The 27,092-nt window shown below is 42.7% G+C and overlaps 1 protein-coding gene across 3 annotated transcripts in view; it reads right to left on the bottom strand.

The window, feature by feature from the left end:
* Positions 1-27,092, bottom strand: part of BDH2 (3-hydroxybutyrate dehydrogenase 2) — a 30,160-nt gene that overhangs the window by 1,806 nt on the left and 1,262 nt on the right. For 2 of the 3 annotated variants that reach the window (XM_008540125.2, XM_070614118.1), the window contains exons 2-9: positions 25,364-25,455; positions 24,423-24,501; positions 22,517-22,613; positions 20,448-20,556; positions 13,991-14,051; positions 5,707-5,820; positions 1,996-2,054; positions 1,326-1,418 (exon numbers count right to left, since the gene is read on the bottom strand). In XM_008540125.2, coding sequence (XP_008538347.1) covers positions 1,326-1,418; positions 1,996-2,054; positions 5,707-5,820; positions 13,991-14,051; positions 20,448-20,556; positions 22,517-22,613; positions 24,423-24,501; positions 25,364-25,435 — 684 coding nt within the window. In that variant the 5' untranslated portion in view covers positions 25,436-25,455. Of the gene's footprint in view, positions 1-1,325; positions 1,419-1,995; positions 2,055-5,706; positions 5,821-13,990; positions 14,052-20,447; positions 20,557-22,516; positions 22,614-24,422; positions 24,502-25,363; positions 25,456-25,695; positions 26,814-27,092 lie in introns of those variants that run through there. The other variant, XM_008540126.2, reaches the window with a different exon arrangement.

Below are 27,092 nucleotides of genomic sequence, written 5' to 3'. Positions count from 1 at the left end.
GGTCCTTTTGTTGCACATTTCAAGCCAGAACATTTCTAAATATTTGGTAACTTAAGTTCTGGCTAAACAAGGACAATTTAGCTTATCAGCAGTACCTCAAAATCAAGTGAGCTCTTCTGAAGATATAGATTCAGAGAAATCACAAAAGCCAATGTATGCTCCATTAATCAAATGCCTAGCAATTTCCCCAGCTATTAACAGCTGTTGTAATAGTTCTGACAAGTAGTAACTGCTCTGTCACTAAAACATTTCAACCCTTCTATCTGCCACATTCATCAACCACCTCATGTGCACCAAATCACTGTAAAGAGGAGCTAAGTGGCCAGTGACACACCTCTCTCCTGCCTGCTCCCTTTGCCTTCTTTCTGCTCACACGTTAGTTTCCAGGGCATGTAACATTTGAAGACATAACATAGGGGGATATTCTTGTGCTCTATTCCTTATAAATGTAGTTTCTGCCTTCACAGTTGTAAGCCATTTAAAAATATACAATAGCCATTAAGGAAGAAACTGGGGGGCTGGCCCGGTGGCGCAGTGGTTAAGTTCGCACATTCCGCTTCTCGGCGGCCCGGGATTCGCCGGTTTGAATCCTGGGTGTGGACATGGTACCGCTTGGCATGCCATGCTGTGGCAGGTGTCCCACGTATATAAAGTAGAGGAAGATGGGCACGGATGTTAGCTCAGGGCAAGGCTTCCTCAGCAAAAAAGAAAAGGACTGGCAGTAGTTAGCTCAGGGCTAATCTTCCTCAAAAAAAAAAAAAAAAAGGAAGAAACTGGTTACTAAATAGATGCAAAGTGGAAAGAGACAGAATTAGGAATTTCCATATATGATGACAAACAGTAAAAATTCATAGGAAAAGAGTCAGTGGGATTCTTCTAAATAAGTTTCCAGTAAAACTAAGAACACCAGATGCCAATTCTGTGTCTCCTGGACACAATTATATCTGGTTAACTCTCTCCCCATTTCACCTGAAGCTCTCATGATTTTGGAGGTTCGTTTGATTTACACTTAGTCAAGGCTTCCCCAACTGTAATTTTTGAAAGTAACTGTTTCTCATAAAATTGAGCGATTTAATTTTTTTCCATCCTCCCTTTTATTTGCTACAAGATTTGGTGACATATAAACTTGAATGAGGAAGAGTTAGTGGCTCAGATCAAAGTGGTCTTTCTTTGAGCAAATTAAATCAGAACTTATCCCTACCTCGTAAATGCAGCAACTTAACGATCATATGCTGTAACTCTGTAAAATGACATTACTTGATGAGCAAAAATAGCGGGCCAATGTGATTGAGAATAATGACCTCCCTGGGAAGAACAGCGCTTACTTCATCAGAAGCCAGGTACACGCAGAGCAGGGCTATTTCTTCTGCGGTTGCAAATCTTCCCGTCCTCTGTCTCTTCAGGAAGTCGCTCCGTGCCTGTGACCAGACACCACACCAGACATCAGTGGTGTGAGCTAAAGTATGAACTCACTGGCAGCTCCTTCAGGAGGCAAAGCAAGAGAGATCTACAGAGGCCACTGGCCTGCTGCCTCGATTATTCACGCATGATACATGAGAGTATCATTAATATTATTAACTGTGGGCCACGCAGGACTATGGTGACTCCTACGCTGCTCAAACTATTTGTGTTATACTAAAACCTACAGACACTGTGACAGATCAGGAAGTTAATCTTAAAGTAGAGGGTTTTTAAATTTTTCTGAAAATGTGGTGAAATATACATAATATAAAATTTATCATCTTAACCCTTTTTAAGTGTACAGTTCAGTAGCATGAAGTGCATTCACACTGTTGCACAACCAATCTCCAGAAGTCTCTTCATCTTGCAAAGCTGAAACTCTATGCCTACTAAACACTAACTCCCCAGGCCCCTCCCCCAGGCCCAGCTACTACCCTTCTACTTTCTGTCTCTATGCATTTGTCTACTCTGCGTAAGGAAGAGGGCATTTTTTTTAACTAAAAGATTTAAACACATTTAAAATAGGAGACATACCTCTTCAGGGTTTGGTCTGGCTTGTATTCTTTCTTGCAGAGATGGGGTATCAACGGTTCCTAAATCAAAGGGTGACATTCAGCTTGGTTACTTACTTAGACTGAAAAAGAAATTGGCAACTCAACTTTAAACTTCCTTTCCGTAGGATACAGGTACCAGAGAAATCCTGTCCATAACTTGGAACAGCAATTTCACCTCTTCTGCCTGCCCTCTTATTTCATAGGCTTATAACTTCTTTAACAGCATTTCCATGATTTTTAAAAGCACAGACTACAATTCACTATGACACTAGGCAGGGACTCTGAGTGAAACACCAGCATTTTAGTCGCATTACACTGACATGATACTTTATGGACTGTATGCAGTTTTACAGGTATTATCTCAGTAATCCTCACAACAACCCTGAGGGCTAGGTAATATCACACAATTCTTTACCAGTACAAGGACCCACATTGTCTCAATGATCTCAAAACCATTCTTTGCTGTCACGTTCACTCTGAATCCTCAGGGACAGCTCCATGCTTGTCACAGTCCTTGGTTCTAAATTTTCCTCATTATCTTGCCAGTTTTCATTGGCTTCAAATTCCTATTTTAACATTGTTTCATGTTTTTCTTTGAAAAATATAATTTACAATATTTTACTTAAAAAAAGAAAAATAAGAATGACACTAAAATTTTTAAAACCCCACTTAGTTCACCTTCCTACAGAGCAAGTTCCCCAGACTTTTTTTGTTAACGTATGTAACCTGTAAATTCTCAAGAAGCCTCTTTCTGACTGACAGTACTCCAGGAGGCCACACGGTCTTCCTATGGTCACGGAAAATGATCTGCAGTCATCCTTCAGGTCCATCTTTAGAGCGGGCTCCTCACAGCACTACAGATTTGAGGTCTGCTCAGAAATAATTCCTTAATTTTATGACCATTTGCCATTTCTCTGGAGAGGCTGGGAAGCTTCAAAATTTGCACTTTCTGACACTTTCTGTCTAAGAACCCTTTCTTTAGCTTCTTTCTCCTCTCACATTTTACTCGGAGGGGCGGCACTCTCCCCACTCTGGGAGGAAATTGCCTTCGCTACATCGCCTGGTTCATTAGAAACATTTTATACCTTCCATGTCACTGCAGCCAATAGTGCTGATAAAATTTCTGAAACCACATAACAAAGACCCCCTTGTATCCAGTTTCAGACAACATTTTTTTTTTTTTTTTAAAGATTTTATTTTTTTCCTTTTTCTCCCCAAAGCCCCCCGGTACATAGTTGTATATTCTTCGTTGTGGGTCCTTCTAGTTGTGGCATGTGGGACGCTGCCTCAGCGTGGTTTGATGAGCAGTGCCATGTCCGCGCCCAGGATTCGAACCAACGAAACACTGGGCCGCCTGCAGCGGAGCTCGCGAACTTAACCACTCGGCCACGGGGCCAGCCCCTAAGACAACGTTTTGCTTACTTCTCTCATCAACAGCCTCCTTAAAGTCCAAAATTTCACCAGCAGTGTGCTCAAGATGCCTTGAGCTTCTCTAACACTCTCCTCAAAATCCTTACAGCTTCTACAGCTTCCTCCCACTGAGGAAAATGAGCGTCACATCTTACATGTGGCCAGTATGAATGGCCATTAAATGAGAGCTGTGGATCAAGCCTATGCCTTCTGCTTCATTCCACTGTCACCTGACTCTACTGTGTCCATGGCACAGGCTGACACACCATGCTACTGTCTACCCAAGTCGTGCTGACCAGCTGTGACTCTACAGCCATCAGCACCATCCCACACACACTCATTCCCCATCATGTTTCCTTCTGGGACTGGCTCAGTGAGTCACAGCTAGTTCCTTGTCCCAGAGAATTTGATAACATATTTTCCAATCTTCTGAAAAGGCTAGCTGCTAAAACAATCACATTTTCCAAATCATTTTGCCATTTATTCCACCGGGTAAATGGTACCAAGAAGAGCTAGGCTCAGGTATCACCAGTTTGTATGTTAAAACCAAGTGAAACTGTCTCTTCTGTATCCTCCTGTTTCTTAGTGTTACCGATGTTTACCTTTTTAGTCCAGGAAAAATTATACACAACACCTCCATAAGGGGAATGCTGTAGCTTGAAAGTGACAAGAAATTTTCACATATTGAGGTATATGGGGTAGCTATTTTGGTTTAAAACTGATTTGGCTTGAACTAAAGACACCTGACTTATAGCCTATCAAACATCTGCCTTAACCATTAAAGAGGGCATTATGCATTATCTCAAAGTAAAAGAAGGCACTCTTTGAAGATAAGGATGCACACTTCCCCTCCTGTGCCCACCAGTATCAGAACTCTTTACAGATAAGTTCCCCTTCCTGACATCAGGGTCATGTTGACCTGCTTGCTAATTTGCAACTGAGTATCTCTCTGAAACTTTGATGAATATGTATCCTGGGTGTGTTTTATGGATGTTCTGTGTTCTAAAAAGGTATAAAACTGTACTGAAAACCATGCCTCTCTGGAACGCTTTCTTCCTTTGTAGAGACTGCCTGATTCAAGTAAAACGCACCTTATCTTTCTTATCTATAAAATGGTTATTGGTTATTTTGTGTCAACAAAAGGTATATAGTCGTTTTCCCTCTTTAATAAATCAGTGGTTTTCAACCTGAGGGGAGATCAGGCTGGATTACATCAGAATCTCCTGTGGGGCTGTCCAGCCTATTCCCCGTCAACTCCCCCCCAGATCCTAGCATACCCTCCAGGTCGTGAAAGGTCCCACAGGGAACTGCAATGCTTCCCCTCCTCAATCCCCACACCAGCTGTGAACTACTGAGAAAAACCTGGATCCTGGATGTTCATTTCATTTCTTTCCAGAGAGGAAGTTAGTAATTCTTCTTAGGTACCCTATATTCATTTTGGTCAGTGGAACCAGGTGAAAGGGCATATCTAATTAATAAACACACCTACAGATATTAAGAAAATGAGAAGTCATTCCTAAGAAATAGGTTATTGAATGCTTTAGTTTGGACATATTGAATGTCCTTGCTACTAATAAGTTCTGCTTTTCTCCTTTCTTTTATGAGAGGTCAGCACATTTGGGTGAAGAGCCAAACAGTAAATATTCTTGGTGTTAAGAACCATTTGTTTTCAACTCTGCTGTTGTAGGATGAAAGCAGCCATTGCCAATACAAGAAGCAAACTGGGTGTGGATGTGTTCCAATAAAACTATATTTACAAAATAGGCGGTGGGCTGGATTTGGCCTGCAGGCCATAGTTTGCTGACTCACTTTGTATAGCATCAAGGAAGGTATTAATCCCTCCTTTTTATCCCTGGGCCAACCCAGGTGATTTCCACGGCAGAGCCCCTGTGTTCTGGGAGGCTCCTCTTACTTTCTTCCACTGTCCTGTGAGCATGGGCTACTTTTCATCTTCCCCCCAACACAGTCATCCCTGGTCTGCTTCCAAAACAGTAAGCCCTGGTGACTCATGTCTCTTAACCCAGTGGTTTAGAATTGCCGCCACGTGCATGAGCAGCATGTAAACTGTTTGCCTCAGTGGCTTATTCCTGATGACTTAGGATCTCTCTCCCAACTGACTGTTAGACTGTTACCTTAACAGGATGGGACTCTTTCCCTTTTGAACTTGTCCCAATGACAGGACACAGTAACAGGTGGTAAACAAGCTTATGGAGATCTCTCTCACAGTGGCAACTGGGATGTCACAAAGGACAATTTCATAGCCCTGTGGAGCCTAACTCACCTGGACACACACAGTTGCACCTGATCCCCTGCTGGATGAAGTCTGCTGCCACGGACTTTGTGAGGCCAATCACGGCCGCCTTGGTTGTGCTGTAGACACATCTGTTCACAACTCCTGAGGATGAAGAGAAGGTTCGACAAGTGAAGGAATGAAAAACACAGTCTCCTCTAGAAAGGGAACACAAATTAGTGTCCCCAGTAACCAGTGTCATGCTTCCTCTCACCCCACTGTTTTTTAAAAATTGATATCAGGTTTTCTCCCTTAATAGGGTGAGTTTCTGAATTTAGGAAAATAGTATCATTATCGGCATGACTCAACTGAGACTCAGGTGTTGAGATGCTGCACTTAAATGACAAGTGGTTTTAGTTTTTCATCATCAGCTGGGAGAAACCTTAGGCAGATTCCAAAAGAAAATTAGGAGTGACATCGGCATCATGGTGGAGTGAGCTGTTCCCTTTGTCTCTCCCTCTTCAAACTACAACTAAATGGTCATTCATTGATCAGCAGAAGATACCCACACAGCACCTCAGGATGCCTGAGAGACCTGCACAGCTATACATTCGAAGGGGGATGGACTACCACTGGAGAGGTGGTGGAGATAGATGAGTACTCTTCTGGTCCCCCAGCAGACCTGTACACGCATGCAGCTGCTCTCCCAGCTGGAGGCCCATAGTACTGCTGCAGCCCCAAGGGTGGGAGCGTGCCTCGGTGTGACCACAGGAACAGGTGATGGCAGCCCTGAGCCCCCGCACGATCGCTTTCTCATCTGGTGGGAGAGCCCAGAGCCACTGCAGTCCCAGGGAATGGCTAGGCTCAGACCCAGTGGGGAGGCCCTGCCCACAAAGCACTAATGGCTGGTGTGACCTAGGAGCAGATGGCAGTGGAGCTGTGCACCCAGGCAAACAAATTCCCAGCTGCCTTGAATGCCCATAGTACCACTGTGGCCCCAAGGGGCGGAGTGCAACTCAGTGGGACTGTGGGAGCAGGCAGCAGCCCTGAGCTCCTGCATAATCGCTTTCTTGTCTGGTGGGAGAGCCCACAGGGCCTCTGCAGTCCCAACAAGTGGCCCAGGCTTGGACAAGCAGGGCTGACAGGGATCACGGTGGGCTCAGATTACACAGGTGCTGCCCCCTCTCCAGTGGTGGCAGGTGGAATGTATGACCAGATACTATCAGTATGCAAATGCACAAATCCACCCCATTGAATGGTATGAAGTATATTAATACTCCTGACCAGAAGGAAAAAGACAAATACTCAGAAAGCAATCCTGAAGGCACAGAAGTCTACAATCTAAATGACAGAGAATTCAAAATGGCCATCATAAAAAACTCAATAAGTTATGAGAACTCAGAAAGACCGTTCAATGAAATCAGGAACAAAATTAATGAACGGAGAGAATTCTTCACAAAAGAGATTGAAACTATAAAGAAAAAACGATCAGAAATGTTGGAGATGAAAACACAATAAATGAGATAAAGAAAAATTTGGAGACCTTGAATGACAGAGCTGATATTACGGAGGATAAAATTAGCAATTTAGTGAACAGAAATACAGGTATTCCAGAGGGAGAAGAGAAGGAGAATGGAGCACAAAACTTGTTCAAAGAAATAATAGCTGAAAACTTCCCAACCCTGGGGAAAGAGCTGGAATTAGAAGTAAAAGAAGCTAAGAGAACTCCTAATTGCATCAATGTAAAAAGACTTTCTCCAAGGCATGGATTAGTAAAACTGGCAAAACTTAATGGCACGGAAAAAATACTAAGGACAGTAAAGCAGAAGAAAATCACCTACAAAGGAAACCCCACCAGGCTTTAATTGGATTTCTCAGCAGAAACCTTACAGGCTAGGAGACACTGGAATGATATATTAAAAATTCTGAAAGACAAAAACTCTAAGCCAAGAATACTCTATCCAGCAAACATATCCTTCAGATATCATGGAGAAATAAAATCTTTCCCAGATAAACAAAAGCTCAGGGAGTTCATTGCCACAAGGCCCCCTACAAGATTTGATCAAGAAGGCCTTCATACCTGAAAAGAAGAAGAAAGGGTTTACACAGCCTTTAGCAAGGAGATAAACAGGCAGACAAAATCAGAAAACTGCAACTCTTTATCAGAACAGATTAGCATAACATTAAAGATGAAGGGAAGGAAAATATCAAGAATAAATATAGTCTCATCATTTTAACCACAAACCCACAACACAAAATGGAACAAGTTGTGACAACAATAATGCAGAAGGCGAAGGGGAAAGGGATGGAAACTGCTTAGTCAAAAGAGATAAGAGTCTATCAGAAATGGACTATCTCATCTATGAGATCTTGTACACAAAGTGCAGGTTAACCACTAAAAAAATCACAACTGAGACACAAATGATAAATAAGGAGAAAACTGAGAAAACCATCATAGAGAGCCACCAAACTGAATCATCAGTCTGAAATACACGGGATAAGAAAAAGGGAAATACAGAACAACTGGAAAACAAGTGATAAAATGGCAGCATTAAGCCCTCATATATCAGTAATCACTCTAAATGCAAATGGATTAAATTCCCCAATCAAAAGACATAGAATAGCTGGATGAATTAGAAAATAAGACCCAACAATATGCTGCCTCCAGGAAACACATCTCAGTTCTAAAGACAAACAAGCTTAGAGTAAAAGGATGGAAGACAATACTCCAAACCAATGGCAAACAAAAGAAAGCAGGTGTTGCCATATTTACAGCAGAGAAAGTAGACTTCAAGATAAAAAAGACAATGAGATGGGGCCAGCCTGGTGATGTAGTGGTTAAGTTCACATGCTCTGATTTGGAGGCCTAGGGTTCATGGGTTCAGATCTTGGGCGTGGACCTACACATTGCCCATCAAGCCATGATGTGGTGGCATCCCATATACAAAAGAGGAAGACTGGCATGGACATTAGCTCAGGGCCAATCTTCCTCACCCAAAAAAAAAAAAAAAAGGCAATGGGAGACAAAGAAGGGCAGTATATAACAACAAAAGGGACACTCCACCAAAAGGATTTAACACATATGTGTACGTAAGCCAGGAGCACCAAAGTACATAAAGCACCTATTAATTGACCTAAAAGGAGACATTAACAACAACACAGTAATAGCAGGTGATGTTAACACCCCACTTTCATCAATGGATAGACCATCCAGAGAGAAGCTCAACAAGGAAATAGTGGAACTAAATGAATTACAGACCAGACAGACTTAATAGATATATATAGAACACTCCACCCAAAAGCCAGCAGAATACACATTCTTCTCAGGTGCACATGGAACATTCTCAAAGAAGGACCACATGTTGGGAAATAAGGCAAGCCTCAATAAATTTAAGAAGATCGAAATCATATCAAGCATCTTTTCCAACCATAATACTATAAAACTAGAAATCAACTACAAGAAAAAAGCTGGGAAAGAGATAAACATGCAGAGACTAAACAACAACCTACTGAGCAACCAATGGATCATTGAAGAAATTAAAGGAGAAATCAAAAAACAACTGGAGACAAATAAAAATGAAAATACACGATACCAACTCACATGGAATGCAGCAAAAGTGGTCCTGAGAGGGAAATTCATGGCAATATAGGCCCACCTTAACCAATAAGAAAAATCTCAAATAAGCAATCAAATTACGCCTAACAGAATTAGAAAAAGAAGGAGGGAAATAATAAAAATTAGAGCAGAAATAAATGAATTGAAACCAAAAAAACAGTAGACAGCATCAATGAAACTAAGACCTAGTTCTTTGAGAAGATAAACAAAATTGACAAACCCTTGGCCAGACTCACTAATTTAAAAAAAAGAGAGAAGGCTCAAATAAAATTAGAAGTGAAAGAGGAGAAATTACAATGGATACCACAGAAATACAAAGAATTATAAGAGAATACTATGAAAAACCATATGCCAACAAATTGGACAATCTGGAAGAAATGGATAAATTCTTAGACTCATACAACCTCCCAAACTGAACCAAGAAGAAACAGAGAATCTGAATATACCAATCACAAGTAAAGAGATTGAAACAGTAATCAAAAGTCTTCCAAAAAATAAAAGTCCAGGACCAGATGGCTTCTCTGGAGAATTCTACCAAACACTCAAAGAAGATTTAATACCTATCCTTCTCAAACTATTCCAAAAAATTGAAGATGATGAAATACTTCCTAACACATTTTATGAGGCCAATATCACCCTGATCCCAAAGCCAGACAAAGACAACACAAAGAAGGAAAATTACAGGCCAATATTGCTGATGAACATAGACGAAGAATCCTCAACAAAACATTGGTAAACCAAATACAGCATCACATTAAAAGGATAATACAACATGATCAAGTGGGATTTATTCCAGGGATGCAGGGATGGTTCAACACCTGCAAATCAATCAATATGATACACATTAACAAAATGAGGAATAAAAACCACATGATCATCTCAAGAGATGCAGAGAAAGCATTTAACTAGAGCCAACATCCATTTATGATAAAAACTCTCAATAAAATGGGTAGTGAAGGAAAGTACCTCAACATAATAAAGGCCATATATGACAAACCCACAGCCAACATCATACTCAATGGGGAAAAACTGAAAGACATTCCTCTGAGAACAGGAACGAGACAATGGTGCCCACTCTCACCACTCTTATTCCACGTAGTCCTGGAGGTTTTGGCCAGAGCAATTAGGCAAGAGAAAGAAAGAAAAGGAATCCAAATTGGCAAGGAAGAAGTCAAACTCTTGCTGTTTTCAGATGATATGATTTTATATATATAAAACCCTAAAGAATCCATAGGAAAACTATTAGAAACAAGCAACAACTACAGCAAAGTTGCAGGGTACAAAGTCAGCTTACAAAAGTCAGTTGCATTTCTATACTCTAATAACAAACTAACAGAAAGAGAACTTAAGAATACAATCCCATATACAATCCCAACAAAAAGAATAAAATATCTAGGGATAAATTTAACCAAGGAGGTGAAAGACTTACACAATGAAAACTTTAAGACGTTAAATGAAAGAAATTGATGATGACATAAAGAAATGGAAAGATATTCCAGGCTCATGGACTGGAAGAATAAACATAGTTAAAACTTGCATACTACCTAAAGCAACCTACAGATTCAATGCAATCCCAATCAGAATCCCAATGATGTGGAAATAGAACAAAGAATCCTAAAATTTACATGGGGCAACAAAAGGCCCCGAATAGCCAAAACAATCTTGAGAAAAAAGAATGAAGCTGGACACATCACAATCCCTGACTTCAAAATATACTACAAAGCTGTAGTAATCAAAACAACATGGTACTGGTACAAGAACAGGCACACAGATCAATGGAACAGCACTGAAAGCCCAGAAATAAACCCACACATCTACGGACAGTTAATCTTCGACAAAGGAGCCAAGAACATACAATGGAGAAGGGAAAGTCTCTTCAATAAATGGTGCTGGGAAAACTGGACAGAAATATGCAAAAGAATGAAGTTAGACCATTATCTTTTGCCACACACAAAAATTAACTCAAAACAGATTAAAGACTTGAAGCTAAGATGTGAAACCATAAAACTCCCAGAAGAAAATATAAGCAGTACACTCTTGGATATCAGTCTTAGCAGTATCTTTTCGAATACCATTTTTACTTGGACAAGGGAAACAAAAGAAAAAAATAAACAAATGGGCCTTCATCAGACTAAGGAGCTTCTGCAAGGCAAAGGAAACCAGGAACAAAACAAAAAGACAACCCACCAACTGAGAGAAAATATTTGCAAATCATAAATCCAACAAGGTGTTAATTTCCAAAATAGACAAAGAACTCATACATCTCAACAACAAACAAGCTGATCCCAAAATGGGCAGAGGACACGAACAGACATTTTTCCAAAGAAGATATATAGATGGCCAACAGGCACATGAAAAGATGTTCAACATCACTAATTATTAGGGAAATGCAAATCAAAAATACAATGAGATATCACCTTTTACCTGTTAAAATGGCTATAATTACCAAGAGAAAAACTAAAAAATGTTGCAGAGGATGTGGAGAAAAGGGAAGCCTCATCCACTGCTGGTGGGAATGCAAACTGGTGTAGCCACTATGGAAAACAGTATGGAGATTCCTCAAAAAGTTAAAAACAGAAATAACCATACCACCCACCTATTCCACTACTGAGTATTTATCCAAAGATCATGAAAACATGAATGTGTAAAGATATATGCACCCCTATGTTCACTGCAGCATTATTCACAACAGCCAAGATGTGGAAGCAACCCAAGAGTCCACCGACTGATGAATGGATAAAGATGTGGTATATATACAATGGAATACTACTCAGCCATAAAAAAGACAAAATTGTCCCATTCACCACAACATGGATGGACCTGGAGGGTAATATGCTAAGCAAAATAGGCCAGATAGAGAAAGACAAACACCATATGATTTCACTCATATGTGGAAGAAAAACTAACACATGGACAAAGAAAACAGTTTAGTGGTTACCAGGGGGAAGGGGGTTAGGGTGTGGGCACAAGGGGTGAAGAGGCACCATTTATAAGGTGCACAGAGTTCATTGACCTCCCCACCTTCCAAGGATACTGGGCCTGGTCCCTACACAAAGGAATGTGTCTGGGCTCAGGGCCAAAGATGGCCACTTTGGCCCTGACTCTAAGGCACAAGTTACAAAGAATGAGTCCTGTGTCATGTTCCTTGTCTGGGCTGGCCACCCTGACGGGCACCTGACAGGACTTTAGAAACATCCTATCCATGGGAACGAAAAAGATAGAAGCACCCCATCTGTGGGAACAAGAAGAAATAACTCAAAATATCCAAATGTCTAAAACCCTGAGTCAGAACCCAGAGAAACCTTAGGGTAAAAGGGAGTCACAGGCATAGAACAATTGGGAGTCTCACTGAGGAAAGGACACCTTGCCTCAGACCCGGACAATCGGCACTCCCACCTGCCGTACAAACTATTGGGACTTCCCCAGCTGATTGTGGTGTGGATGTTGTAAGTACCGATTTGTTGTTCTCCCTTATGCCCACTCCTTGTTCTGTTTCCCTTTATCCAAAACCTTTGATTGCTGAAACAACCAAATAGCCTTGGCGGTGCCTGTCATTCCTTGCCCTTTGCGGCTGCGGGCAACATATGGTGACTGAAAAATAATAATGCACAACTGAAACTTCACAGTGTTATAAACTATTATGACCTCAATAAAATAAAAAAGATAAAAAAAGAAAACTGGCGCAGCGGTTAAGTTTGCACGTTCTGCTTTGGCAGCCTGGGGTTCGCCGGTTTGGATCCCGGGTGCGGACACAGCACCGCTTATCAAGCCATGCTGTGGCAGGTGTCCCACATATAAAGTAGAGGAAGATGGACATGGATGTTAGCTCAGGGCCAGCTTTCCTTAGCAAAAAGAGGAGGATTGGCGGCAGATGTTAGCTGAGGGCTAATCTTCCTCAAAAAAAAAAAAAAGAAAGAAAAGAAAAGAAAATTAGGGTAAAGCAAAGCAAAACAAAAGACCAAGAAGCTTAGGCATTTCTTTGCATTTCTCTCTCATGCAGGCTTAATGTGTGTATCCTCGCAAAGAGAAGGAATGTTCTCTCAGCAGTAGCTATTTCTTTTTTTGTTTTTTTTTTGTAACAGAGCTTTGTATGAAGTGCTGTGACAATACGGGAAGTAACTCTGCCTGTGGGCTTGGGGGGGTGCTTCACAAAGACAGTTGATCTGGGCCCTAAACGAGAAGTCAAGTTGAAGGGCCAGGATTGCAGTGCAAGATGGAGATAAGGGCACAGTCTGGCACACATGGATTTTCAAGTTTAAAATGAAATAGCTGGGGCCAGCCTGGTGGCTCAGTGGTTAAGTGCGCGTGTTCCGCTTCAGTGGAACTATCACATTGTGGAAGACGTGTGTTTGCCTGAGCCTCTCCCCACTCCCCGTTTTGGACTGCGAACTCTCTGGGGGCAGGGGCACACAGTAGGTGTTCAATACATTTTTGATTAATCAAATGAATAAATGTTTCCTTCTCCCACTTTGATCTCCACTTCCATATCCATTAGAAGAACTAAACGGGAGAGCACAAAAAACAAACTTTCATTTAATGTCACTGGGTCACATGTAAGGTGAAAGGACTGGTAGACAAGGAACTTAATACTAATTTTAAAAGAGCAGTTTTGAAGTTATGGGTAAGTTTTATCATATCTGCTATGCTTGTTTCCAAAACCCTTAGCTTGTGAAGATTATGAGTATGTTCATCACAACCCCCAGAGGAAAACAGACTTACCTTTGATGCTGGAAGCCACAGAGGACATGTTGATAATATTGCCAGATTTGTGAGCAAGCATCTGCCAAAATAAAACAAATAATAAAAAAAAAAAAAATGCCACTCTGCAGGCTAAAAATACTACCTCTTTAAAAGATCTGCATTTACTCTGGGTTTGCAGAACCATCTTATTAGCTGTTAACATGAAGTACTATTAAGCAGTCTTAACAACCTCCTCATCACTGCTGGGAACTGATGGCAGAGTACACTCTCACTGGCAAGAACATCTCCCAGGGGGACTACCACCTTCCCTGTCACAAGAGTATCAGCAAGACCGAGGATGAACTCTAAGCCAGTGCAAATGAATGTTCATATTTACTGTGTTCCTGATGTTAGAAAACTCTTACTCCAGTGAACACATTATTTGATGAATACCTACAGTGGCTGGGTATTGTGTAGGTCCAGGAGATTCAAAGATAAGTGACACAGTCCCTGCCTATGGAGAGCTGCCAGTCTGACTGGGTGGCTGACATAATCAGCATCCAGAGACAGCATGGGCCTTCACAGAGAACAGGTGGTGGGTGGTAGGAAGGGACCAATCCACTGTTGGACACTCAGAGGAGGGCTCCTGAGGAGGAAATATGTGGGTCGATTTTTGAAAACTAGAGTATTAGTGTAACCGTGGGCCCTCCAGGACCAGTTCAACTGACCCCGTCTTACCAACAGAGTAATAAGAGTGGGTTTTCAGGAACTGAGAGTCCCCCCTTGTCCAGTTCAGGCCAGGTAAGACCACCATTCCATCAAGTGGGCCTGCGCAAATGCCTGTTAAGTAATCTTTTTGACATCAAAGGGCTGAAAACTCCACCCTCAGATCATGCCAACATCACCATTCTGTGAATATGCGTCCTATGAAGAGCCATGGAGCTGACTGCACTTGCACAGATCATCACTCACCTCATTTCTCACCTCCAAGTATCCGTCTCCACCCTTCAGACCACCCTGCCCTTCATCCCATAAATTTTGCCCCAAGTCCTCGATCAGGGAGACAGATCTGAGAGAATACGCCTCCTGTCTCTTTGCAGATCAAGCTAGCAATAAAGCTTTTTTCTTTCCCCAAATCTGATGCTGTAATTAATTGTTTTTTTTCTACGTGCATTGGGTAGGAGAACCCCATTTTTGTGGAGTAACAGTCAGAAAAACAAAAGAGAAGCGTGTTTTAAGGAATGAGAACCATAGGTATAAAGGTTCTATTATGGAACTGGGGGGAAGGGATGGGTCTGGCTGGAAGGCAGGCCCTGGGAGGAAAGAGGCCTTAGAGGCCAACAGGGACTAAATTTATGAATTTGGGATTTTCCCTGAAGATAAGGAAGGCCTTAGTGCAGAGGAGGAGCGGTATGTCTAGATCTGGGGATTACAGGTTCCTCTGGCAGCCTATGCTGGAGACGACTGGAAGCTGCAGTAGTGGTTCAGGAAAGGAGTGGTAAAAGCGGACACAGCAGGCAGAGCTCAGTCCATGGCCACATGCACTGACGGCAGCCTCCTGTCAAGGGCAGTGTTTCCTAGAAATACGTCCTGCAGGATTTCCCCACTCAATTGTGAACTTTGAGAGAGGAGGGTCTGGGGCTGTGTTGTCCTCCTAGACAAGGGGGACAGTAGGCGGTCAATACGTTTTGATGAATTAAGATCACCTGAGGTGCTAGTTTAAAATGCAGATTACTGGGCCCTGCCCCAGACCTAAACAAATATATAATGAAACAGGCTGCTATGACTTAAAAAATGTTTTGTTTTCAATGAACTTACACTTTATTAATTATAACATATACGTATGTTTTCAAGATAATATTATGTACATGCAAGGGCATGGGGACTCATAAACGTTTTGGAGGAAGAAGCAAGAGGTTGAGAGAATGGGCCCAAAGGGCACTAACGTTTCATGGAAGTCAGAGGCTGGGAGGATGGCTATAGAGAACAAGGGGAGATGGTGGCCACGAGAGAGTGGGGAAGAGTTCAAATAACTGCCGGGAGGAAAAGGGAGAATATCAACTAGAGAACAGAGGAAGGAAAACCAGGATATACTCTATCAAGAAAATCAAGTGAAGTTTCTAAAAGAGCAGTGTAAAGGGTCTAGAGAAAAAAGTCACTTCCGTTGGGGTGAGTTTCTCCAGTAGCTTTCAGACAGAGGCAGGAATGGAGACAGTGAATGATCGAATGGATCAGGGATGAGGCTGCCAAGATTATACATCTCTTCATGGTCATCTTCTTACTTTCTGTTTTGATACTTAGCTACCAATCATACTAAAAGCAGAGAGTCTGAAACCAGCCTACGGCATGGTGCTGGAGACAGCGAAGGACACCGGGAGAGGCTGAGGTGACCCACGAAGTCAAGGAAGATCGAGGGGAGAATATACTTAACTCAACTTGTGTGTCTATAAAATAAAGAGAATCACAATGAAATGGGGTCCTCATAAAAAACACTAGGAAAATTAGTAGAGTAGAATGGTGTTGAAAACTAAGCCTTAAAATTATTCTTTCTTATCCATTTTAGCAAATAACCCATTTTAATTTATTGTTCCAGTTTTATTGAAATACAATTGACATACATAATCCATTTTTAATACATATAGCCCAACTTAATATATAAAAATGGGCTATTAAGTGAGTTCAGTCTCCAATCTTCTGAAATGCAATAATCTCTCAGGCAAACTAGAATTTCGCGCCTAGAGATGCTACTGCTGCCCCAACACTGGTACCATCCATTCGGCTGGGCCTGTCTGCTGATTCTCCAGCCCAAAGTCCTTGCCTCCCTCCATGCTGCCTTCCTACCCCCAGCTCAGAACCTGCTGTCCCGTGTGATGCTCCCTCTGCCTGCCAAGCAGCAGCCCTCTGTGGCCCATAAAGTGGAGTGTCTGTGATGTGGATTAAGGCTGCCCCAGCTAGAGAAGCCCAAGGTGACCTGGCCTACATGCCAAACTATATGACCCAGTGGACTTTTTTTATGGTATGAATTAGGACTGCCCCAGGGAGAGAAGCCCGGGGCATCCTCACCTGCATGCCGATCTATATGGCCAGATTCGTATCTAAAGTTATATGACCGCACAATAACCAGACCCCATCTGCACTGAAATCATTTAATGACTTTTTACATCATCTTTTCTTTTTTTCCAGTAAAAATAAGTCACGTACCCATGCCTTATAAAATTAGCCCTAACCCTCAACTCAGGGCAGCAGCAGGAGCTCTGACTGCCCCTGGGTCCTGTCCCCACGCACCAGCTCTGCCTGCCCATGGGTCCTGTCCCCATGCCAGCGGGGGCAGCAGCAGGAGCTCTGACTGCCTGTGGGTCTTGTCCCCACACACCAGCTCTGCCTGCCCATGGGACCTGTCCCCATGCCAGCGGGGGCAGCAGCAGGAGCTCTGACTGCCCGTGGGTCCTGTCCCCACGCACCAGCTCTGCCTGCCCATGGGTCCTGTCCCCACGCACCAGCTCTGCCTGCCCATGGGTCCTGTCCCCACGCACCAGCTCTGCCTGCCCATGGGTCCTGTCCCCATGCCAGCGGGGGCAGCAGCAGCGGCTCTGCCTGCCCATGGGTCCTGTCCCCATGCTATTCCACACTATTCTCTAAATAAAAGAGCACTACTGCCAGATCTTGAGAGTCTAAGAAATCTTTCTTTTGACTCCTCGGCTCACCGACCCCGCATCATCTGTACATAGTAAGGCCACATAGGACTGATCTTCCAGAAGCTCAGGCAGGGATACAAAGGTCTCTACAGATCTCCTCTAGCTGTATCTAGTCAGTCCCACTCTGACTCAGCTCTTTTGTCCCCATCAACCAGAACTCAGCTCCTAAACTTGGCAGACCTTGGCTCCTTGGGTCTTCAGTGATTCCATGCCTGACCCCAACCTGGACTGATATCCTAGATTCACTTACTCATTCAACCAACGTTTGCTAAGCACTTCTGTGTGCTAGGGACTCTTCTACAATACAGCAAAGGCGGAAAAAACCCCAAACATCCAAGCCCTCCCCAGATCCTTGCCGTAATGGATCTTCTTTTCTAGTGGACCTTGGATTCTGCACTGACCTCTTAGAGAATCTTCAATTTGTCCTCTGCCTTTTGACCGATCTTTCAGTCTTGGAATCTCTATCCATGAACAGAAATTTCCTACAAGTGTTCCTATATTTTGACCACCTGACCTTGCAGATCTGCTTGGACTCCAAATCCTGGCTTCCTCTGGAAAGTTCTAACTGGGTATATGTGTGTCATGGTTAACGAACACAAGAGGATCCTAGACAATTACTGCTGGAAGGGATTGTGTAATCTATCACCCTCATTTTAAACAGAAGAAACATGGGGCTGGCCCTGCGGTTGAGTGGTTAAGTTTGCGCACTCCGCTTCGGTGGCCCAGGCTTTTGCTGGTTTGAATCCTGGGTGTGGACATGGCACTGCTCATCAAGTCACGGTGAGGTGGCATCCCACATGCCACAACTAAAAGGACCCACAACTAAAAGTACACAACTATGTACCGGGGGGCTTTGAGGAGAAAAAGTAAAAATAAAATCTTAGAAAAAAAAAAAGTAAATAAATAAATAGAAGAAACAGATGCTGAGAGAGCCTAAGTACCATCTCCTAGGGCACCTGGTGAATTAAGGGCAGAGCTCAGGCTGTGCCGAAGGTTTTTTGACACCAGAGTCTGACCTTGGGGTCAGGTTGGTTAGGGTCACCTTAACAAGTGGCACTGACTCCTTTTGATTCCCCATCCCACTGGTTAATATTTTGGGGGATTTTTTTCTTTTCTTTTTTTTACAAACGAGTGTCATTGTTTCATATGGATTATTGTTAAGGTGCTTTAAATCACAGGCAAACTCACTAATTTGCAAGTTATTGTTCGATATTTTAAAAGTTAACACTTACAAGTGTAAATTTCAGCTCCACTGTGCCTCACACCTACGTTCCTCACTGATACTCCTGAAGCACTGCAGACACGAACAAGCTCATTTTACAAATGAGTCTCACACGTCTCATCAGCTGTGACGGACGCTCTCCCCTTTAACCACAGCCTCTGCTTCTCCCCAAATCCTGTGTTAAGGACCAGCCTTCAAAAAATGCATCCAAGTTCCAAATAACAGATTTTCATCACCTCCAAATAGGTAAAAAAGGCAATTTATATTTTTAAAAAATTTGCTAGTTCAACAATCTGTGGGCCCACCCAAAGATCCCTTCTAGGCACTAAACAAATAGATTAAAAACAAATTCCTTCGTTACTAAGTCAATTTCTCTAACTTTCCTTTTAGCATTCATCTGTATCCTTCTTGACATTAGGTTGAATGTTCAGAGCAAAGTATCAGTCCTGCTGCGTCATTAAAAAGCTCTTCTCCTGCCCCGCACAGGGCAGCATTCAGTACTCCAGTCATCTCATCCAGCAGGGATGGATGGAAAGAATGGCTCTTCTGCATTTCACTAGGATTTAATTTACAACCTTGAACTGAGCTGGTTCTGTACTCAGTCAACCCCTCCATTGTCTGAGCCCGTGCTGTCTGCTACTGCTGGCTTACAAGCTCATTTGAAGTCAACATTTTTCATATTTACACCTGTCTCCCCTAGAGCACCTGGTGTGGTGCTTTCTATCAAAAGGTACTTAAAGCTTATTTGTATAACAAAATGAAAAACATTGATGAGCTGTGTGAAGGCTGGAGAATTCAAGGGTGGCAGACTCAGGAGGAATACTCTCTCTTCAGCACATGCTGTCTCTCACCTCTCTGGAACTTCAGTGGCTCAGCTAAAGACAGGAGAGTAAGGAGGGTACTCAAGGTACAGAAAAGCAGTGGGGTACATCCATCCTGAGAGCGTGTGCCTAGTCTTGGCTCTAACCACTTGCTAGTTATATGATTTGGGCAAGTTACTTAACCTCCTAGTTTCTTTCTCTGTACAGTGAATGGGACAAAGTAGTACCTACCTCATCGGATTGTTCTGGTCCCACAGGCCTCCTGCTGTCCCTCTCCCTGGAAGCTTCTCCCCAAACACCTGAATGGTTAGCTCCGTTGCTTCATTCGGCCTCTATGAAAATCTCACCTTATCAGTGAGGCCTCTGGGACCTCTCTAATAACTGAGCTTTTTTTCTCTTCATAGTACTTCTAACTACCTCACATGTTATATGTTTATTTGATTACATATTATCCTGTCTCACCTCTCCAAAATGGAAGCTCCCTTACAGAAGGGACTTTGTTTAGTTCTCTGATTTGTCTTCTGCACCTAGAATGGAGCCTGGCATGTAGAAAGTGCTTAATAAATATTCTTTGACTGGATGAACTGGAAGGTTAGACGAATTAATTTATACTAAATGCCTTGGTATTTACGTTCACTACATGTTAGTCATTACGTTAACTACCATTACTCTTCAGCACATGTGAGGATTCTTTCTGGATGCCCAGGATGGAGACCTGGAGACTAACGTGGTGGTCATCCTGGTGGTGGTCACCTTACTTTAGGAAGAAAGGCCTTGATCATCAGGTACATGCTGCGGACGTTAAGATTCATTGAGAAGTCCCAGTCTTTCTCCTCACAGTCCAGGATGGTTCCATGATGAACAAAACTGGAAGAGTAATTAAACAATGGGGAAAAATTATCATTAAAAACGATTTCTATTCCACTTCCTTTTCATTTTTATTTTCATTTATTGACTTAGACCATTGTCCCTTCCCTAACCAAGACTTTTAACAATTCAAACATAGTATCACTTGGTACATTAGGTAAGTAAGTGTCTCAACAACTTAAGGTAAAAAATTCGTTATTTGAAAACAAGATCCTTCTTTTAAAAGAAGGCGGCAAGAGTCTGGAGCCCCCAAACATAAGAAGCTCTATACCAAATGCACAGGAAATATCAACGCCATTACAAACAACTGAGGACACTTGCCCCAGTGGACTCTGATTTCAAGAGCAGCAGTGCCCTCAGGTGGCAAGAACTTACCATTCTCAAGGGAAATCAAAGTTGCAGGGAAAACAAGTATCTCACCATCTCAGGGCAGCAAAGTAATATCGCTACTGTACAGTTCTGACATACTGAGTAAACAAAGCAGAACAAAAGAAAACCCTCAAAATAGCCTTTGCTATTTTCCAAGTCACATTTCCTCAAGGAAGCTTTATAACAATGGGGTCCTAATTGATTTCACTGTCCCCTGGACCAAAATTATGTAATTACTTATAAAATATTGTCAGTTGTGATTCCCATGTACCACTGTACTTCCAGTTCAATCGAATGACAGCAAAAACCACATGCTATATTTCTATATCCCTTACTTTGCTGAAAATTTAATAGATGCTCAAAAAATAATTTTGCTAGTTGATTTTTTCATGGTTCTGAATATATTCTTCTATGAAAGATGAGATTATTTATAAAATAGATAATCATAAATTGTTGCTTTAATTTCCATACATTGTAACACATGATAAACTATGAATAGACAGACTTTTTTCATACTGAAACATGATTAGGAAGAATCATAAAAATACATAAGGCGGCTCTAGAATTTTTCTATCAATGCCACAGTATAAACGTTAACACCACACAAGAAAAGTGGAACATCAGACTCTATCTACTTAGTCCTGCGTAAGCCTCAACTGTCCTCATCTCTACTGTCATGCCTGAGAAGGGAGAGTGAGCACAAGCACTAGCTGCTCCACATGGGGCTGCTCCAGCTCCAGTCTCTCATCCTTCAAGCATGGTTCAGCAAGTTTGGTACTACTCTATTAAGTTCAATTAAGCCATTTTCTTTTTTTTTTTTTTTTTAAAGATTTTATTTTTTCCTTTTTCTCCCCAAAGCCCCCCGGTACATAGTTGTGTATTCTTCGTTGTGGGTTCCTCTAGTTGTGGCATGTGGGACGCTGCCTCAGCGTGGTCTGACGAGCAGTGCCATGTCCGCGCCCAGGATTCGAACCGACGAAACACTGGGCCGCCTGCAGCAGAGCTCGCGAACTTAACCACTCGGCCACGGGGCCAGCCCTAATTAAGCCATTTTCTTTGTGCTGTATATAAAGCAACAGAGTGAAACTTCTTTTGATGGGATTAATTGTCCTAATAAGAAATGCTGCGCTTGGGAGGTAGAAAGAACTTGCCAGAATGTTGTGCCAACAAATGGGGAACATTCGCATTTCAATAAACTGAGTACTCAGTTTTTGGTAGATATACTTTGCCTTAAAGACACTCCTGGAAAACAGATTTTAATTTTATTTTATAAGTCTCAGTGGAACATCAGTGACAAGTCCACTGGTGTGAGCCTGTCCCCAGCCTTAGGTAGATCAACAGCGTTGGATTGGTAGCAGTTGTCTTGAGTATCCTTAAGTGCCTTTAGGTCCCAAGCACATGTCAACTTCTATGGCTGTTTTACTTGCTGAATCTTACTTGTAACAAAAATTCTGTCCAAAATCCAGCTTTATTTCCTAAGGAATATATTAGGGTTCACAAAGAATAATTTGGCCATATTATCAAATTTCTTTTAATAAAAGACATAGAAAACTTTCTGTAAGGAGAATGAAATTAAAAAGTTATGAATTACCCAGCAACATTAAAGAGAATGTCAACTCTCTCAATTTCATTGGCAAACTCATCAATTTGTTTTTTTTTTGTGACATCCAGGACTCGAGTCTGAATACCTGAAACATAAAACAAGGGAAACTATTTACTTATACCCATAAAAAATGTTTAGTCTTGTAGATGTAGCTGCTTTGAAGTACAAAGATTACAGTATCTGTCCATTTTGCCTTCATAGGATTGTTGACCATTGGTAGGGTCTTAAGAATCTTAAGAATCTCATTAATAAAAATCTTAAAATCCTCCCCATCCTGAACTCCCAATAACACACCTCTCTCTCCCTCCCTTTCTCTTCACTCTCTAAATTGAATACTAAAGGCCTTTTCTGAGAAAAGACTTTACAGTGAAGTATGAATGATTTATATTAGATGCTTCTCAGTGAGCCAGCAGTAATAACAGAGCGCAGGCTTGCTGTGGCTCACTCTTTCCCCAGAGGTGAGTCACTGCCCCAGGAACACTGAATCCTATCTGAGTGAGGGGTGGGGAAGGGCAGGGCAGTGAGACAGGAGACTGTTTCCATTTGTGCACTTTACCTTCATGTCAATTCCATTATTTATTGGAAACGACTTTGTCAGTCAAGGGTATAATCACTTATTTCTGCACTAAATTGCAAGGAGAAGAAATGAGGGGCCAGGAGAAGGGATGAAACACTTGAAAGCTAGACATGAGAGATCCAGCATTGGATCTCAGAGACACACTGTAATAGTTACTAAAAAACCCCAAACATTCTCTAATAAAAGAAAGTCACTATTTTAATGTTTTTAAAAAAATATGGTTTATTTTATTATTCTTTTATAGATATAGAAAGAAAAGATTATAAACATAGAAAAGGAGAGAAAGGGGAGAAAGTTTCGGGAAGACTTTCTTCCCTTAGTACTTTTTCAATACTTTTTCAGTACAACAGCGTTTTTCTGACTTGGAGTTAAAATTCCCTATTATTAAAATTAAATAATTTCCCAATAATAAATAAACAATCCAATAATTAAAATAGCATAGTCTAATTCCGTTCATGAATTCAATGTGCTAATTTGCATTTGATTATATAACCTGTTCTATTTTGCTGGAAGAATTAACTTTCAAATGAGCTGTCTGTTCTGATTTCTTTCAGAGGAACTCTAGTTGAAGTCCTTTGATGCTGGAGTTGAGTTCAGTGTGGTGCAGTAAGGGGTGATACACAGCGAAATAATCTGCATAATCTCTTAGGGTTTCTGATCATATGTGACTTTAGGGCTGAGCTGTCTCCAATATGGTAGCCACCAGGCACATGTGGCTACTAAGCACTTGAAATGCAGCTAGTCAGAACTGAAATGCGCTGTAAGTGTACAACACACGTGAATTTAAAAGATTTAGTATGAAAAAAGAATGTAAAATATTCCATAAATTTTTTTTATATTGAGTATGTTAAAATGGTATTTTAGATATATTTAGTTAAATAAAATACATTACTAAAATTAATTTTCATCTGTTTCTTTTTACTTTTTAAATGTAGCCACAGGAAATTTACATCACACACGTGGTTCACATCATTTTCCTACTGGACAGCACTGTGCCGAGTAGGGCACAGAAGTGAAAGTTGTCATTAAAAGTTAATGCAACAACTGTTAAATTTCACATACAATTTTGTAATTAGGTACTGAATCCTTCAACATGCTGGATAAAAAAAATTTTAAGTATACAACTTTTATATATTTAAGTATACAGATTTTTGTCTGTAGGTTCACAGAATATAGATTTGATATCAAAGAATCAGGCTCTAAGAAGAAGGCCGGTGGAGCTGACCAGCTAAGTAATTTTCTTTCAGCAGACGAGTACTGTTTTTTATAATACCTTATGGACTCTGAATCCCAAGTTCAAGCTGCTGAGTTGCTTACCCGGGTACTTTTCCAGTTCTTGAAGTTTGGACTCATTGATATCTGTGGCTATGACTTTGGCACCTTCTCTTGCAAAAGCCTGCAAGACAACACACAAATGAATCCTTTGTTTACTTGGTTAAGCTGCTCTCATGAATAGAAAATCCTTTAGCCTTTTCTCCCTTTATCTTATTTTCATTGTTTTCCTTATACATGGGTGGAATTTCAAACTATCTAGTCTCACTTAGCCCTTCCCATTGTTATTTTTATCATTAATTAGTACAACATGACATACATTGTGCTTGTCATCTGACTTTGTCCCTTTTAGTAACATCAAATACAATAGTGTTTTTAAAAAACTAGGATTCTGTTATTAACACCTCTCAAAATACTACTATTCTGTAATTTGACAGCCTTTATTCCATTTCTGAGCAGGTGACTAAACCCCAAATAATGAGAAAAATGGGTTATTTCAACACTTTTCCTCCTAAGAGTATACTAGTGTTTTCACAAATATCAAACTAATCCTACCGTTACAGTTAAGCTGCATTATTAGCTCAAGTCAGGACTATAATGTGCAAGAAGCTGCTATAAATTACAAGGTAAAGGTAACCTGATAGTCTTAGAACTCTGGAGTCCTACGTCTGAACTGACGTGATTTCAGAGGGCTATGTACTCCTTTAGGCCCCCTGTAGCAAATTTATTACAGTGCAGAGAAACTGAGGCAAAGAAATACGTTCTCAGCGTCAAAAGTTATGAGACGTCACATAATAAATATGTGAGGTAAGCCTTGCTTCATCTGCCTGGGATCAAGAGTAGCAACTTTTATTTTTGTAACTTAAGACAACAGAAGCACAAAAGCCAATAAAAAAAAGAAGTAGAGCAGAATTAAACAGCCATGGAATCTGTCCATGTGATTCAACCCCTCCAAAGGTAGGAAGCAAACAGAGATAGTAACTTACTATGGCAGTGGCCCGGCCGATCCCCTGAGCAGCAGCTGTCAGGACGATGACCTTCCCATCAAGTCGACCCATAACGGAACCTGCGGTTTAATCTACAGACACGTGTATTTAATGGCATGCACTGTAGACATGGTCCTATGCAGTAACATCTAGAATGAACGGTTCAATGTACTCCTTTAAGAACCTGAAGATGGCACCCCAGCACAAATATTCCCACCATGAGAATTCTCCAAGAGCACCCACTCTAGATACCTAGCTTTGTACATCAAAACCATTTGGCACAGCCCACTCAACTGATACTCAGTAAGAGACAGACATTGGACTTGACCCACCTTTCGGTTTTTTGAGAACCCAATGCTGATCCAGAAGGGGTGGAGTCCTCCCCTCCCCACCCCACCAACATCCTCCCCGCTGTGCCCGCACGCACTGCTATGCCACTGGGCATGTCCTTCCTGCTTTCTGTCCTGTAAACTTCCGTTGGGTTTGCACCATCAATCATTTCTAGTTTGTTTATTTATATTCTTATTTTTGCAGGAGAAGATTCGCCCTAAGCTAACATTGAACCAGGAGGCTGAAGTGGAGTGCACCAAACTTTAACCACTAAGCCATCAGGGCTGGCTCTCATCTGTGGTTTTTCCTTGTCCCTTGGAAAGATTTCACCATCAGCCTCAGAAAGTCACTGAACAAAAGAACCGGAAAATCAAATCATGTCCAATACCCCCATTTTACAGATGAGGAAACTGATGTGGCCTGGTCCAGGTCAGAGAGACAGACGAAACGCAGGCCTCCCCATAACGCTGCCGATCCTCTTCTCAAGCTTAAGCCGGCGGGAGTTAACGCTTTAACAGCCACAGTCAGTCACTTCTGACAGGCAGGACTGAGACACTGTGACCGGGGGAAAGGTGGCGTGCATCAGGTCTGACCAGTGCCGACTGCAGGGCGCGCGGAACGGCTAGTGCTGAGGTCGGGGTGGCGAGGAGTCAAACGATGATCAAATGAGGTGGTCTTCAAGGAGCCAGGCTCTCTCCCCCATCCCGCTGTTCTCAACGTGTGCCTCTGACCTCGCGCCAAGTCACAACATGGCTGCTATGTCCCAAGGCACCATATCCGCATCCGCGCCAAAAAACACCAAGGGAAGGAGCAAAAGCCAAAGGTCTTTCTACCCAAGAAGGAAGGCCTGCTCAGAACCCCGGCCCACGTTTCACCCGCCAGCCCTAGCAGCCGCGGGGGCCGGCGTGTGGGGGCGCCGTCTTCCCCCCTCAGGATGGGAAAGGCAGGGAAGCGAGCTGGGCGGGCGTTGAGCGAATGCACTCAAGGAGCACGCGCGCACACACCGCGCCCGAGAAGGCGCAGGCGGCTTCTCCGGCCTGGGCCCCGAAGCCCTTTCCTCCCGAGCCCCACTCCGTCCTCCTCAGCCACGCGCGGCTCCGCCCGGCGGGGGCGCTCACGCGGGCAGGCGTCAGGCAAGCGGGGGCGAGAGGGCCAGGGGCTGGGGGGGGCGGCGGCGGGGGCGGGCGCACCAGGGGGGCGGGGCGGGGCGTCAGGCAGGCGGGGGCGGACGCGCCAGGGGGGGCGGGGCGGGGGCGTCAGGCGGGCGGGGGAGGGGACGGGCGTCAGGCGGGCGGGGGCGGGCGCGCGGGGGGGTGTGGGGGGGTCGTCAGGCAGGCGGGGGCGGGAGCGCCGGGGGAGGCGGGGCGCCGGGCGAAGGCCCGAGGTGCGGCCCGGTCTC

The sequence above is a fragment of the Equus przewalskii genome, chromosome 3 (assembly GCF_037783145.1).
Source record: "Equus przewalskii isolate Varuska chromosome 3, EquPr2, whole genome shotgun sequence".
NCBI classification, from domain to species: Eukaryota; Metazoa; Chordata; class Mammalia; order Perissodactyla; family Equidae; genus Equus; species Equus przewalskii.
The sequence above is the reverse complement of the archived record's forward strand: the minus strand, read 5'-3'. Positions and strand labels throughout refer to the sequence as shown.